This window comes from Zingiber officinale, chromosome 5A, assembly GCF_018446385.1.
Source record: "Zingiber officinale cultivar Zhangliang chromosome 5A, Zo_v1.1, whole genome shotgun sequence".
In the NCBI taxonomy this organism is placed as follows: domain Eukaryota; kingdom Viridiplantae; phylum Streptophyta; class Magnoliopsida; order Zingiberales; family Zingiberaceae; genus Zingiber; species Zingiber officinale.
Window position 1 is genome coordinate 102276157 of NC_055994.1, and position 15437 is coordinate 102291593.

At 35.2% G+C, this 15437-nt stretch overlaps 3 protein-coding genes across 3 annotated transcripts in view; 1 reads left to right on the forward strand and 2 right to left on the reverse strand.

Moving 5' to 3' along the window:
• The first annotated feature begins 551 nt into the window (after positions 1 to 551).
• Positions 552 to 3675, forward strand: LOC121981267 (guanylate kinase 1-like). The gene is made up of 11 exons (XM_042533707.1): positions 552 to 816; positions 1309 to 1347; positions 1458 to 1568; positions 1643 to 1719; positions 1803 to 1932; positions 2052 to 2414; positions 2499 to 2620; positions 2724 to 2859; positions 2992 to 3037; positions 3113 to 3194; positions 3276 to 3675. The coding sequence occupies exons 2-11, from the start codon at positions 1345 to 1347 to the stop codon at positions 3388 to 3390; spliced, it is 1185 nt and encodes a 394-aa protein (XP_042389641.1). The 5' UTR covers positions 552 to 816; positions 1309 to 1344; the 3' UTR covers positions 3391 to 3675.
• Positions 3676 to 4792: 1117 nt separating this feature from the next.
• Positions 4793 to 7389, reverse strand: LOC121981266 (KIN17-like protein). Its single transcript, XM_042533705.1, has 2 exons — positions 6136 to 7389; positions 4793 to 5540 (listed from the first exon to the last, which is right to left on the reverse strand). The coding sequence occupies exon 1, from the start codon at positions 7347 to 7349 to the stop codon at positions 6138 to 6140; it is 1212 nt and encodes a 403-aa protein (XP_042389639.1). The 5' UTR covers positions 7350 to 7389; the 3' UTR covers positions 4793 to 5540; positions 6136 to 6137.
• A 3303-nt stretch (positions 7390 to 10692) lies between these two features.
• Positions 10693 to 15437, reverse strand: part of LOC121981268 (xanthine dehydrogenase-like) — a 38088-nt gene continuing 33343 nt past the window's right edge. The window contains exons 12-14 of the mRNA XM_042533708.1: positions 14689 to 14925; positions 12649 to 12822; positions 10693 to 11074 (exon numbers count right to left, since the gene is read on the reverse strand). Of these exons, the coding sequence (XP_042389642.1) occupies positions 10832 to 11074; positions 12649 to 12822; positions 14689 to 14925 (654 nt within the window). The 3' untranslated portion in view covers positions 10693 to 10831. The remainder of the gene's footprint in view (positions 11075 to 12648; positions 12823 to 14688; positions 14926 to 15437) is intronic.

The window sequence follows — 15437 nt, forward strand, 5'->3', positions numbered from 1 at the left end:
AAAAGGACTGCATGGTGGGCCATCCCTTTGCACGTTATTGTTGTCATTTCCAACCTTATCAATTTTTTTCCCATCTAACAAAAAAAATAATAATAATTTTCTGGTGACTTGTTACTTTTGCATGATAAGATCACAGTTCGTAAGATATTAATTCAAAATAAGAACATATCTACAATAAATCTAGCGTAATGTTTAACGAGAGGTCATGACCATACAATTTCATATATCTTTCCTAAGATTTCATGAATTATAAGTTTTTTTCTTAATTTAATTGCCCAATATTATTAATGAATATTAATCACATTAATATGTCCATTCAAGTCCTCTCGGAACAGGGACCCGGAATCTTGTTCCTGTCGCATAAATTTCCGTGTTTTCTCATCAAAATTAACCTCGACCGTCCATTACGGGGCGCGTTTATTCTGCCCCACGAATGACTACCACGAATGTATCGCTCTTAATAAATGAACGGTCTAGATCAAGTCATCCAGCAGTTCGATCATCTTGATCGTTCGTTGTCCGGTCCATGGTTTCTACTTCCTCGTCCGAAAGAAGCGGCGCTTTTGGTATTTCTCGATCCTTTTTTTTTAATATTTTTTTTTGTTTGATTGAAGGAAATCGCGAGTTCTTTGCTGCAAGTTCAACGAATCTACGCGTCCTGTGTATTTAAAGAGGGAGATTGATAGGAAAGGAATCGAAGAGAGCAGTAATAGGGAAAGATTGGCTGTTTGAGAGCCGCCTTTGCTTCCGCTAATTCTTCGTTCCAGGACAAACTCTTCTCCTTTCCCTTTTGGGTTTTTTCGTCCACAGATCAAGGTAGGTTCGAGATCTCAGAGCACTTTCCTTCTACGTTTTACTTTTGTCGTAATTTGGGATTTGTTTTTCTTGTTCTGCTTTATTTTGGCTTGATTTTTTCACGGTTTACATTGGCATTGGAGGACAAAAAGAAATCGTCTTTAGGATTGTCTTCCAGGTCTTCTAATCATAATTTTGATTTGGCTAAAAGAAGGAAATTTTGAGTCTTTGTCGGGGAAAGATTGGGTTTTTTTTCTCGTTCTTTTTTACCCCATTGTTCTTTCCTGTTATCCTATGCTTTGTTCTCTGCAATATTGACAATCAGCCAAAAAGAAGATTTAGTGGCGTCCAGCTTGTGGAAGATTGGGTTCGATTTTCAATTTGTTTGTTCATGTGCTCTAGTTCTTAAAGAACTTGTTTTTGACCTGCATTTATTGAATTTGAATTATTTGCTTCTTTTATTGGATCTGTTAAATCTTTCAATTGACTTTGCCACCGACTAACTTCATTCAGGAGCTGAAGATTGTTGAAGAATCAGCGCTTGTTTTAATGGTTAGTTCACCTAAAACAGAAGATTGTTGAAGAATCCTTCTGTTTATAAATGTAATTTTGTCAGAAAATTGTTGTCTGATGTTATTTTTATGGGAATTCATCATCATCAGGGGGAAGAAGTTCCTGAGTATATTCTGAACAGCTCGGTTGAGAAATTGTCTGTTGCTTATGACTCTGAGTCAGCAGCCTATCAGACCTCTACCAACTTTGCCAATAAGATGGTTAGCCATTTTCAAGCATGGCTGATGTAAACATTTTTTTAGGAAGATCTGAAAGTTTGTATTTCCATGCTCAGTATGTAGTTAAAGGATCAGAGTATGGAGGAAATTCGCCAACAAATGTAAAGATTTTTGATAACATTACAAGATCATGGTGTGTATCCACTCTCTCTCTTGTGTCAGTCAGGTTTTTATACAAAGTTATACATATTTAGATTCATCTACTGACTTGGGCAGGATAATCCCGACTGTTCTTGGTATGAAGCCAATCCATGTGGGAGGCCACTCAGCTGTTCTTCTGAACAAAGATAGGATATTGATTGTTAAGAGGGATTCCGAGTTGGATGATTGCATCTGGTTTCTTGAGGTTTGAACTGACTCTTTTTTTTCTTTTTTTCTTTTTTTTTTTTTTTTTTTTTTTGCATTTGCTAAAAGAATTTAGATGCTAAAGTGTTCATTTTAGCATTTTAACCTTGTGTTTCGTAGGTGGATACCCCTTTTGTTAAGGAGCAAAAGAAGGTATTTGGCACCGAGGTAGTTGCATGGAGTAAGGGTGTAGCTGGCAATGCACCAAAACCAATTGTTATCAGTGGTCCTTCTGGTGTGGGCAAAGGCACTTTGATAAACAAACTTATGAAGGAATTTCCATCAACTTATGGATTTTCAGTGAGCCACACAACTCGAGCACCAAGAGAGAAAGAATCAGACGGAGTCCACTACCACTTCACAGATCGGATTACTATGGAGCAAGATATAAGAGATGGGAAATTTTTAGAGTTTGCTTCCGTTCACGGAAACCTTTATGGAACGAGTATTGAAGCAGTTGAAGTCGTTACAGATTCCAGGAAGGTACTGAATTTTGATATCTGATTTTTCAATAGGGAGTCTGTTCTGTGTTTTTTCTGTTCTGCTTACAGGACTTTATATTCTCAGAGATGCATTCTTGACATTGATGTGCAAGGAGCGAGATCAGTGAGGGCAAGTTCTATTGATGCGATCTTTATTTTTATCTGCCCTCCATCGTTTGAAGAGCTTGAGAAGCGGTTACGAGCACGGTATATAATCACATTTGAGAACACTAGATGCTATTTCTGCTCATGCACTCATCAGATCACAACAAATCTAGTATGTGTCTTGATGCTTCTTGTTTTTGAACAGTGGAACAGAGGTCGAGGAGCAGATCCAGAAACGGCTAAGAAATGCCAAGGCAGAGCTCGATGAAGCAAAATCTCACGGTCCTTTTGATCATCTGTTGGTGAACGATGAACTAGAATTTTGCTATGACAATCTTAAGGTGCTTGCTTCCCTTTCATGCTAAGTACTCAAGCTATCTTCACCTTGTGTACATATAACCAACATAGTTGTGGATCCAAATGTCCGACAAGCTTGTTCTAAAAACTTTTCCAAATTGTTTTTCCCTTTGCAGAAATTAATTGCTTCAGATGAACTAGCTACTCCTTTACATCGATCAAGTAAGTTATACTGTAATGTCGCTTTCAAGTATTCTGATTTCTCAAAGCGAAGTTACAAATATCCTGTTCATTCAGCCATGAAGAACTCGAAGATTCTTGTGTCCGACGTAGAATTCAAGAGGGATAAAACATTCCTCCACTGTGGTGATAAAGATTTGTAAGTCATCCTACACACTGCCAGATTCAATACAACAACCTATGTGGAAAATCTAACCACCCTTGGCTTGATGTTTGGTAGGTTGTTGCTCGATATATCTTCTCTTAAAGGAGGTGCACCCGGGCGAACAAGAGGACTCAATGTGTGCCCAGTTGAATCATCGGGTGGCTGTGTGAATGGTATCGCACAACTTTAGCATCCTATCTCCGAACCAACCGACAGAAGATATCTGCACCGGCTCTGGCTTGGTTTACAATTGATTAGTCGACACAATCATTTTTATTCAGGCTATATAGAGTGCAATATAGCTGATGTTAAGAGATTGCTTTGTTGCTTCGCTGAGAGCGATGACTGATGCTTTGTGGTGAAGCCGTGCTTTACCAAATTCTAGTTCTATGAACCATGTCCTCAATTCATCAGAGATAAAGTGAATTATTCTTTCTCCACCATTTCTGTCTGATGGCAGAAAATGATGGGATCACTTTGGCTGATCGAGTCGCAGATTTTACGGCTTTGATGAGCTTTAACTCGACCCTAAATGAATATGAATGCTCAAGTCGTGGTTTCAGAGACAATCGAACTTGCTAACCATTTAACACAAAGCAACACGCCCACCAATCACTTTCTGTAGTGCTTTGGTGTTTGTACCAGTGTTTCTTTTAATAAATTTTGAATCAATTTTTAATGGACGTAAAATGATACTAGACAATTTAGAATAAATGATATCACCTGAGACGGCAACAAGAAATATGTGGCAAGCGAATTTAACATGCTAAGTTAAGAACTAGGGTTTTGAGTGAAGGAGGGAGCTTATCAATTTTATAAATAAATTAAATCCAAACTTATTTTGTTTTTAACAAAATTGAAACGGTTTAGATTGAAAATTTTCAATGTAATCTCAGTTTAATTCAATTTAAAATCGAAATTTGAATTACAACTTTACAAATCATACTAAATCATTTAGCATTTACCAATTAGTAATCGAGCCATTATTTATACTCATGTAATTATTAATTAATTGATTCAAGAGGCGCTTGGTTTGTGGAAAGGAATGGAAATAGAAATGAAATTGATAGAAATAGAGAATGGGTATGGATATGATTTGAATCCGAATAATATTTTTTTCCTATTCCCCTCATTTTGTTAGGTATTGACTCATTCCCATGTTTAGGGTAGAATAATGAATCTGTGAAACTCATCATCAATCATCCAAACCAAACACCCACTTTCAATCTCTTTCCCATTCCTTACTCTCATTCCATCCAACCAAGCACCCCCTCAATTTTACCAATGTCGTTAATCAAACAGAATTAAACTCAAAAATCCATTGAAGTATAAAAAAAAAAAAAAAAAGAATAAAAAATTTCCATTTGATTGAGTTGTCTAGTCCATTTTTGATTTATCATTTTCAAATAAAACATGCTATGTAATTAAACAATAAAACAAATACAAATCTCTATCATCTCTTTGCAGGTAAGACAATGTTTGATATAAATCTTTATATGCATCATAATCATGAAATATCTTTATAGAAAATGATCAAACATATATGTAGCAATCATAAGAAGGCTAGGATTACCAAAGATTGTAAGTTCAATCAAAATATATACTATCACACGCCAACTGAACCAAATAGAAACAATAAGTTTATCTGAACAAAGGAGGAAGGGTCCAAGGAGTACATTAGTTGCCAATCCGCATCCTCACCACAATAGTTGACCTAATATGAACAAGGCAGCTAGGAGAGGCATTGATGAATCAAAAAAGGGACATCAATAAAACACTACAACGATCAGTCGTAGAAGAAGTTTAGGAGGAGCTGCTACAAGAAAGTGCATACCATTGCATAGGCGCTATATGACCATCATAGCCTAAGCCATTATACGATCTCATGAGTGAGATCGCGAGGAAGGGACTCAAGGATAAAAGATGCAGCTGCGAGAATGCGGTTGAGTGACTTACTGCTGCAAGGATGCTTGTGCTTGGGTCAATTTGTCACATGCCCATTGCAGGAAAAATCAAAACAAAGATAGTTTCCCAAGAGGGGACTCATCAAAAGTACCTCAATAGCCTCTTTTAATAGAGATTTAAAACCGCTGATGGATACACTGAACAGCCTAAATCAACAATCCCCAACAATCTCGAGTAGAATGTCTGAAATAGTTGATGAAGCGATAAAGTTCAAATACCCAGAAAACTAACTATAAGTATCCCAAATCATAGGAGGCAGAAACTATCAAATGGCAGGTCCTACCAAAATGGCTGCCTAAAAATACAAATACAAAGCTGCCAGATCAGCCCAAAAAAAGTTGCAGAATATGACCCTAAGCAGCAGCCTTTATTAACCTGCAATTATTAAACTCCATCAATAACTAATCAAAACACTACAAAAAGCCATTACAAATTTTCCAAAATAGCGTTTATGAAAAGGTTTCCTTTCTGGCAATGACTTGGTGGACTATGTAGTATTGTTAACAAGACGCCATTCAAGTTATTCACCATCCACGATAAACAAATTGTATCAAACACAAAAGCATCAGCTTCCTAAATGTCTTAAACATGTTACAAAACACAAACAAAAGGTGCAAAACAAGATGAATACATATGGGATTCTGAAGCAAGCAAACATAAACACCACAAAAAGGTCGCTACAAATTTCCAGAATATCATTTATGAAACGGCATTTTTTCTAGCAGCAACTTGGTATTCATGTTATATATATAAATTCACCATTCACAATAAACAAATTGCATCAGACACAAAGGCATTCGCTTCAAAAATACCTTAAACATTTTACAAAACAGAAACTAAAGGTGCAAAACAAGATGAATACATATGGGATTTTGAAGCAAGCAAATATTGGTTTTACAAAATAGCTTGAAAGAAGAGTAGTGAAGAAGGTTCATAGCCTTTTCAACAAACAGCAGAAGAAAGTTGATACCTTCAATGCATAATCTTGCAAATGTCCTCGTACACGACAGCCATCAGAATCCTTCCTTCATAAATCCCCTTCTCAATCTGAACCTTTGCACAATATTTCTCCATGTCTACTGATAACAGCCTTGCATTTGATCCTCGATAAGCTCCATTCACGATCCTTACAAGTCCACCAATCTGAGGTATCACAGTCTCCAGCTCCACCTGGTCGACCCTAAGCACATGTTTGCTTTCCAGCATCTCAATCTCCCCCACATATTTATCAATTACCCGTTTAACAATCCCTTTCTGCTTGTAGTACCCTTTATCTGCCAGGGTCTTGCTCATCACTTTCACCACAATACCTTCGCAAAGCCAGTAGTCCTTCCTGTTGCTCTTCTCTTTTGCCTTCTCTTCTTCTTTCATGAGTTCTTCAAGAGCAGACAACTTTCCTCCGCCATCAGAAGGGGCAGATTTAGAGCGTTTTTTATCTCTACTTTCAGACCGTGCATCCGCCCCTTCATCAAACCCTAACTTTGAAATATTGGAGGAATGCTCGTCCACGTGATTCGACTTCGAAGAGGATGCGGGCTGAAACGAAAAAGCAATTTTCCCTCCGACCTCAGATTTCATAGGAACGATCGGGTTGGGATCTGTAGCACCCTCGGGTAGATTAGATGAGGTGGAAGCGAGGGAAGCAGCGCGCTCTATCTGGAGGGCAATTGCGAGTTCCTGGCGCTCCTCGTCGACCAGATCCGCACGGAGTCGCTTGGCCTTGAGGCGGTCCTTGAAGATTGTCTCGGAATCGCGATCAATATAAGTCATGAACCATCCCTTGGGGGTGTCCTCGACCTTGCAGTGACCGGCGCGGCCGAGGTGTTTGACAAATTCCGTTAGGGTGGCCCATCGGGTGGAGTTCATGTGGACGTGGTGGCGGTCGGCTATGTACTCATTGTACACGACGGTGGCGGCGACGCGGGAGAAGCGGTGGGAGCGGCGAACGAGATCGAGGAAAGTTCGCTCGAACTCCTCGGAGTAACCCTCGACGATGCGGGTGGGGTTCTGGCCGAAGACCTGCATCTGGCGCTGGTGGCTCTCGCTGAGGCAGTGGCACTTGAAGCCATTCTCGTCCCGGCACTGCTTCTGGCACATCTGGCAGTACCATCGGAGTTTCTGCAGCCCTTTCGCCTTGATCCTGTTCGCGATCGCCTTCGGCGTCAGGAACTCGTTTTTCCCCATCGCCGCCCTGTTCGCTTTGATCCTCGACGCCAACCTGATCCGTTTTGTCAAGGCGTCCGGTGTTCCGTTTTGAGATGATGGGCCTGGCCTGCTAGAAATCGGAGAAAGCGGCCCAGTTTATTTAATTAAAATATATATATATACCTATGTAGTTTGAATTGCTTGAATTTTGTGAGCTTTTATTAGTATATTATTGTGCTTATAAATTAAGAACTAAGTTTAATAAATAAAATAGGGTAAAAATCAAATGAATATCTCAAATTATGTAAATTATTAAAAGAATGTTTGTTTTTCAAATAACATAAAAGGAGGATCCATTAGAAAATTTATGCCAAAAAATATTCTTTAATCCCGTATTATTGTAGTCAATGACGGATCTAGGAATTTAAGTATGGAAGGATGATCATGATTAACAAGGAGCGATATCCTCCATCTTCATCGATGGAACCCCATAATACTAGGAATTCCACCCCCGGCAAGGGGGGCGATCGCCGATGCCCCCCCTTGATTGTAGCTACTATCATGTTTAATCATTTTGATTATTTTATTTTATTTAAAATTATTATACCTAAAATACTATTATATTAAAATATTTTTATTAAAGTTACTAAGTAGCTGTTATAGTATTACTAAATAGCTACCGCACAACATATAATTATAGCTAAATATTAAATTCTAAATTCTAAATTTTAAAATTCTAAATACAAAATCTCGAACACTTATATTAAAATTATTAAGATTTAATCAAAGTTCTATATTAAAATAATTTAAAAAATATTATAAATTTAAAAAGATGTATGATATCTTTATTAGCTGAAAATTTTTTTGAATAGAATATAAGAGTAAAGTCATAAGGATCAAGATCTAAAATGGACAATATCATATTATTATAGAAATATATAAAAATCTTTTGAGTGTAACAAAAATATATTTTACCAACTTGATCAAGAGTATTTAAAATTATTTTTAAAAATAATTGTAAAAGCTACTTAAATAGCTATTATATAGTGAAAGGTAAATTCATAAACAATATATTTTAAAATCTTAATCCTAAATTATAAATCTCAAACATTATTATATTAAAATAATTAAAATTATATAAACTCCATCAAAATTATTTTAAATTGATTTAAATTACTTTAGAATAATTACAGGAGCTATTAAAAAAGTTACTACTATTATAGAAAATAATAATTAATCAGGTCAAGTAACGTCGAATGTGGGATGATTGATTAGGCCCTATCTAATTTTTTTCACTAACCATCTAGGTAAACAGGGATAGTGGCGGATCCAGAAATTAAAGTATAGAGGGGCGATCACGATCTAAGCTGAACGTAGTCAATTTTACATGGAACAAGGGGCGGTATTCTTCATCTTCATCAATGAAACCCCATAATACTAAGGGTTACACCACCGACAAGGGGGGCGACGGTGGATGTCACCCCCCCTTGGATCCGCCCCTGAACAGAGAAGTACATATGAAGGTTCATCTTGACAACCAATATTCTTAGATCCACTAGTCACTATTATATCTAGTTGTTGTCCCCTAGTTGTTGTCCCCTGAGCTTCAATGTAGCAGTTACAGCGTACCATAAAGTGTTTTTCTCTAGTGAAATAATAAGCCTAGAATGTTATGATATTATGTCACTCATATTGTCAATACTTCTATAGTACCATAAAGTGGTTTTTCTCTAGTGAAATAATAAGCCTAGAATGTTATGATATTATGTCACTCATATTGTCAATACTTCTATATTTATTGTGATGGTCAATGAAAAATTTTCTTCAAGCTAAATCGATGCTCCTAAGATTAATCAATTTAAATGGTTAAATATTTGATGTAACTTAAAAAAAAAAATTATAACTAACTACACTACTATAACAATATTGTATTAACTCTTACACATGTAGCAAAAGGCGATTCGCTCGCCCCCAACACCCCCACCAACTCGTCCCTAGGTCAACACGGAAGAGATAAATCACGGATGACTACTAGTCATTAGTGCAAATGGCCAAGACATGGGAGAGGTTATGTTCGGTCACACCGAGTTTCGACCCCAAGATCTCATGTGGTAATATTAACTCTTACACATACTTCTAAGATTAATCAATTTAAATGATTAAATATTTGATGTAACTTATATATATATAACTAACTACACTACTATAACAATATTAATTGTATTAACTCTTACACATTATAATAGTTATTACGTCGTAAGTCGTAACAATTACCCGTAACTAGCGTTGAAAATAAGAATATTCTTCAAAACGTGAAACGACTTTTGGATTTGTTTTTTTTAAATGCCCTTTAACAATTACTCGTAACTAGCGTTGAAAATAAGAACATTCTTCCAAAAAGTGAAACGACTTTTTGAGTTTTTTTTTTTAAATGCCCTTTAATGATTTATTTAATTTGAGACGTCCATTTCATTTTTACCCAATAAAATTTATAATTTTTTAAGTATGTTTTGAAATATATTATAAATACAAAAAGTAATGAATAATTTTTTAAGTAATGAATTATTAGCAATTAGCTTTTAAAAATTAAAATCTTAAACAACATTGAAGTATTAATATAATAGTAAATTGCTGAACCCGTAATTTAAGTTTTATATTATCTAAATGACATAGATAAATTTAAAAAATCCACATTATGTAAATATTCATTTTACCCCTCCCTTAGTTCATTTTGCTGCCGAGTTGGATTATTATATCAATCGATTTGATATGTTTTTATGGAAAAAAAATGTTTTATATTATCTAAATGACATAGATAAATTTAAAAAATCCACATTATGTAAATATTCATTTTACCCCTCCCTTAGTTCATTTTGCTGCCGAGTTGGATTATTATATCAATCGATTTGATATGTTTTTATGGAAAAAAAATTAATCCATGGATTAAAAACCTTTTAAAAAAATAATTTAAAAATCTTTTATGATAAAAAAAATTCACTAGTTTTATTGAGCCTATCAAATTAATATTTAAATTAATATTTAAATATATGAATATATTAAGGAGAACTAGACAAAGATCTTATTTCATATCATTTTAAATTATCTAAGTCTATAAATCAATTTTTATCAAAACCGACTAATAGATTAAAAAACTCAAAATGACATGAAATAAAATTCTATATATTTATCTAATTTTTTTAATTATATACATGCACGTAAATTCAATACATCATATTCAAAGTAATGAATGTTAGATCATAGAACATTTTAAAATCATTTTTAAAGATTTTTTAATCATTTAATAATAATAATAATAATAATAATAATTATTATTATTATTATTATTATTATTATTATATTATTGATTGACGAGCGAAACAAATGAGCGGCGAGGAAAAATGAATATAGGTACACAATTTGGGTATTTTCAAAGTATGTTTTAATCTTTAATACTATAATCTGGCAAAGCTTAGGACGAGAATCAACAAGTCAGTAGTACACCAGAAGGATCATATTCTGGATCATATACTGAGCTTAGGATGGAATTCAGGAGTTGTGAATTGCTTAGTGAAGTTATCGATGCAAGCCATTCTGATCCTCTCTGGAGTTGCTGGATTATCGAGTGGAAACCAGTCGTGATAGCCTTCTTCAGCTCGGGCAGCGATGATCGCATCTTTGATAGCAAACAGCACTGCAGAGGCAAGGAAAAATGGTGGCTCCCCAACAGCCTTTGAAGAGTGAATTGCTTTGGTATTCTGAACGCCCTGCAAACAGAACGCACAAAAATGAATCACAGAAAGCCTACATGTGCATACAAGTCTAGATCCATACGGTAATAACAAGCGAAACCATTTTGAAAAGAAATATCGGCAAGGCCTTCACAATCGGTTCCCCTTTAGACAAGGCTCATGATTTCGAGTTAACATATATAGGACTCTAAACAGCATCTAAAATCTCAGTTCCGGTGCCATCTTGGCACATTAGAAGATCAGTACAGCATACCCTACGGTAACAGCACAAGATTTAGTCCAGTACGCAAATTGTGCCAACAAATATTTGTTAGTATTTTTTGTTTACTTGCAAATATTGCTTTTGACCATTTCAGTGTTAGGAAGCAATGTTATGATGCTTAAAATCATTTATTTTTCACGTCTTACATAATTGATAATCTGTCGATCATTCAGGGCTTAGATCATTATTAATCTTCAGATTGTCTAGCATCTGGAAATAATCCCAATTCAGGTGAATTTTAAATGATCTACATCTCATAATTATTCAAACATCTTTGATTGCTTCTGCACTAGATGTAATGCCCGATCTACAAAATCTTTAGTCTCTGCCTTATCAATCAACATGCCAATGTGTCTTCCAATCATTATCAGTTCTTATGTTGTATGTGTTAAATTTCAAGAAAGTAAATGTTATATTGCATTCACTATAATGCCTATTCATGAGTATATATATATATATATATATATAGGACATGATGAAATCTAGAAAAGTACCAATGTAGGATATATGCCTATTTATGTATGTTGGTGATGAATATATAGCGGTTGATTATCACGGGTCTCCCCTTTCTGCAATTCTGTCATTTGTCTTTTCGTATGAGGTATCTACTTTGATTTGGGATGACAATGATGAGGGTATCATGGTGCTCAGGCCTTGTACCATCAAACAATCAAAGGGGAAATGATTAGGGATTACACTACAGTTTTCCTGACAAAGGCAAAGCTCTTAGTTTCAAAAAGTGGAGACATACAAATGAACTTTTCATAAATCCAACAGGGTAACTAAAGCCAAGTTATAGAATCAGATAAAATATAAGTAGAAACTCATTTTAGGTGTTGCTGATTCATGTATTAAAAATGATCTACATTCATCATCATGATGTCAAAATCTAAGACCAGCTGGAAACAGCATAGCCAATTCTTCAACCCAATTTAACATGACTCGATTCCAAGTGATGCATTTGGGAATTCGAACTGAGTTCACATAAGAATCTAAATAAGTAAATGCACTTAAATATATTATAAAATAAAGTCAGACATACATAGAATACCAAATTTCTTGTCCTAATTATAGGAACCTGACTGTTCATATGCTTCTGTTCTCCACTCATTTCTGACATGAATAAGTTTTTGTTGTTATCTATAATAATACCATCTAATTGTTTTAGTGTAAGGCACCTGAATAATGAGAAGACCATCTTCACAGGTCAACCCAAATGGTGCACGACAATGCATTCAAAGTACAAACAGCTAAGTGTGTAATACATTAAGGAGCACTGAATTTCAATAAATAATATGATGATAAAACATATAATATTTTTGGGTACCTTCAAAAGTGAAACCTTCAGTTTTAGAGGAATATCATTTGCAGTAGGAATTTTATAAGTTCCAGGCCCAGAAGTGTACAAGTGGCCTGGTCTAATCCACTTGTGATCTGAATCTCCCCATTTTAACTCCTCAAGTGCTATCCAACCCAAACCTTGAACGAAAGCACCCTCAATCTGTACGCCATTGAAGTGGAAGCAAAGAGTTAATATGGTAGAGTAACAATAAAAGTTTGAAGTAAAGAAAACCTGAATTTTATTTAGAAAATCTCTAAAGGTAATATAGAATGTAATCTAGTATAGCAATGCTGTGTTTACAAAGTAGCCTAAAACAGTGAGAAAATAGTTTGTGAAAATTAAAAATTTGGTGAAAAATATCATAACCATATCTACAAGCAAATATCTATAAAAAAAAAAAAGGACAGCCCGGTGCACAAAGCTCCCACCATGCGGGGTCCCGGGGAAGGATCCATTGTACGCAGTCTTATCCTACTTTTTACAAGAGACTGTTTCTAGGATTCGAACCCGTGACCTTTTGATCACATGGCACCAACTTTACCTTGCGCCAAGGCTCCCCTTCATCTACAAGCAAATATCTAAAGAAGAATATTATATTCTAGAGACATTGAAATCAGATAAAAGCATATTATGTACTACAGAAATGTTTGAGATTATTCGCAAAGTTGGGTTTACAAAATTGCCTAAAACAGTAAGAAAAATTAGTTTGTGAAAATTAAAAATTTGGTGAAAAAATATCATAATCATATTGACAAGCAAATATCTAAAGAAAAATATTATATTCTAGAAACATGGATATCAGATAAAAGCATATTATGTACTACAAAAATGATTGAGATTATTAGTAAATCTTAAGCCCAATGTAAACAAGATGGGAGTGGAGTAGCCCAAACCTCCACCAATGAATACCTATTATGGGAGGGTGTTATAATCTAATTATTTCAGTTTTAATTTAGGGCACAATTATATTTTTTTTGTCTGAAATTGGTATTTTCAGGTTAAAGCTAAGATCGGGCCATTACTAGGGCCTGAGGTTTTGTTGTTGGCTCAGTTCTACAAACCGGTGAGTTTGAACCAGTTCAGGGAAGGGATTGGTTCAGGAGTCAAGTTACAAGAATGAGTAGAATTTCAAGTTGTCACAACTAGTTCTTCTGTCTGTTCAATCACAGACGCTTCCTGTGTTCTTTCCTACTGAGTGATTCAGCATTTTTCCTTTTTCTCTTATTACAATATGTAGGGACCGGACCACCTCTAGTACACGCCATCTATTGTGGGCATTATATAGTACTTAGTTGGATCACTTGGACATTTCTCGTTCATCCAAATGTGAATTTTTCTATTAGCTTAAATAGTTCTATCACAACCTTCATTGCACTCTCTATGTCCGCCATCCGTCTCTCTCCAAAGTATTCTTCTCCCCCTCAGTCTTTTATCTCTCCCTCTCACTCCCTCTCTCTTTGCGCTGCGTATTGTTGCTCCAATGCCAATATCGTAGACATTGGTCAGCGAATAAAATAATAAATTCTGACAGTGCCAAACAGAATTGGCTTGGTTCCTCAACTCTTGGTCCAAGCAAAATTTCAGCTAGCAGATTACCCACAAAGGTCTATAGATTAAAAATTTTCATGACAGTGTAAACAAGATGGACAGAGAGTTGGTTTACTGAGGAAGGTTTTTGTTATCAGCACCATTTTGGGATATGATTAGGGAGAAACCTAATCATCATATCCTAAATCTTTCCTGACCAATCAACTTCACTGCATTAGATCCAGAAAACATCAAAGTTGTGTACTAATGGTGTAAGCATAAAATCTTCTTATAATTACCTTAAACATGCATAATACTACTGAAGAGACTTAAAATCCATTCAACTTAATAAATATGAAATTGATGGCAATTTGCAGTGAGTATTAAGGATGAATATGAATTTCATTCAAGGGAAATGACAAATTTGATAATAACTACAAAAAAATAATATTTTTAGATGAGAAGAAAAAAACAATTAAAATTGGTTATGATGAGCACCTGTCCAACATCAATTGCTGGATTAAGGGAATGACCAAGGTCCATGATAATGTCAGCTTCCCTTGTGTAAAAATCTCCAGTGAGAGTGTCTATCTCAACTTCTGCAAATGCAGCTCCAAAGGTGAAATAACTGAATGGTGAACCCTTTCCATCTTTCCAGTCAAAACCAATGTCAGGTGTAATGTAAAAGCCATGAGCAGAGAGGTCTATCCTTTCCAAATAGCATGCTTTTGCTAACTGGTAGAAGTCACATAAAAGTTTTCCAAGAATTAACAAGAGAAATAGGGTATTTACTAAAATAGGATACTTCTCAATAATATTGAACTACTACAGTTATGAATGAATGCTCATCAAAATGTCACATTAATATTGATTATCATTTTTATTGCATATACATTTACATGCCTCAGGTTATATATGTCAATAGAGCCCAATTTGGTCCTCAGTAGTAGTATTTCAGAGCGTACTGCATTAAATATTGAAATTGATTGATGGAATCAGTTTCTATCTTATGTCGTCAAGAATACACTTGTTAATGCTCATGCACATTCATAGTACCATCCTAAAATATCTGTATATTGGCCATACTGCAAGGGTCAGAATTGGCATTTAGGATAACTACAACTAACAGGAGATTATTACTTTGGTGGCATATTATGCCCAAGTTAAATCTCGCCTCAAGTGTAAACAAAGTTTGCAGTATACTACACTTATATTCAAGTGACAGAACCACTCTTTATTACCGTCGA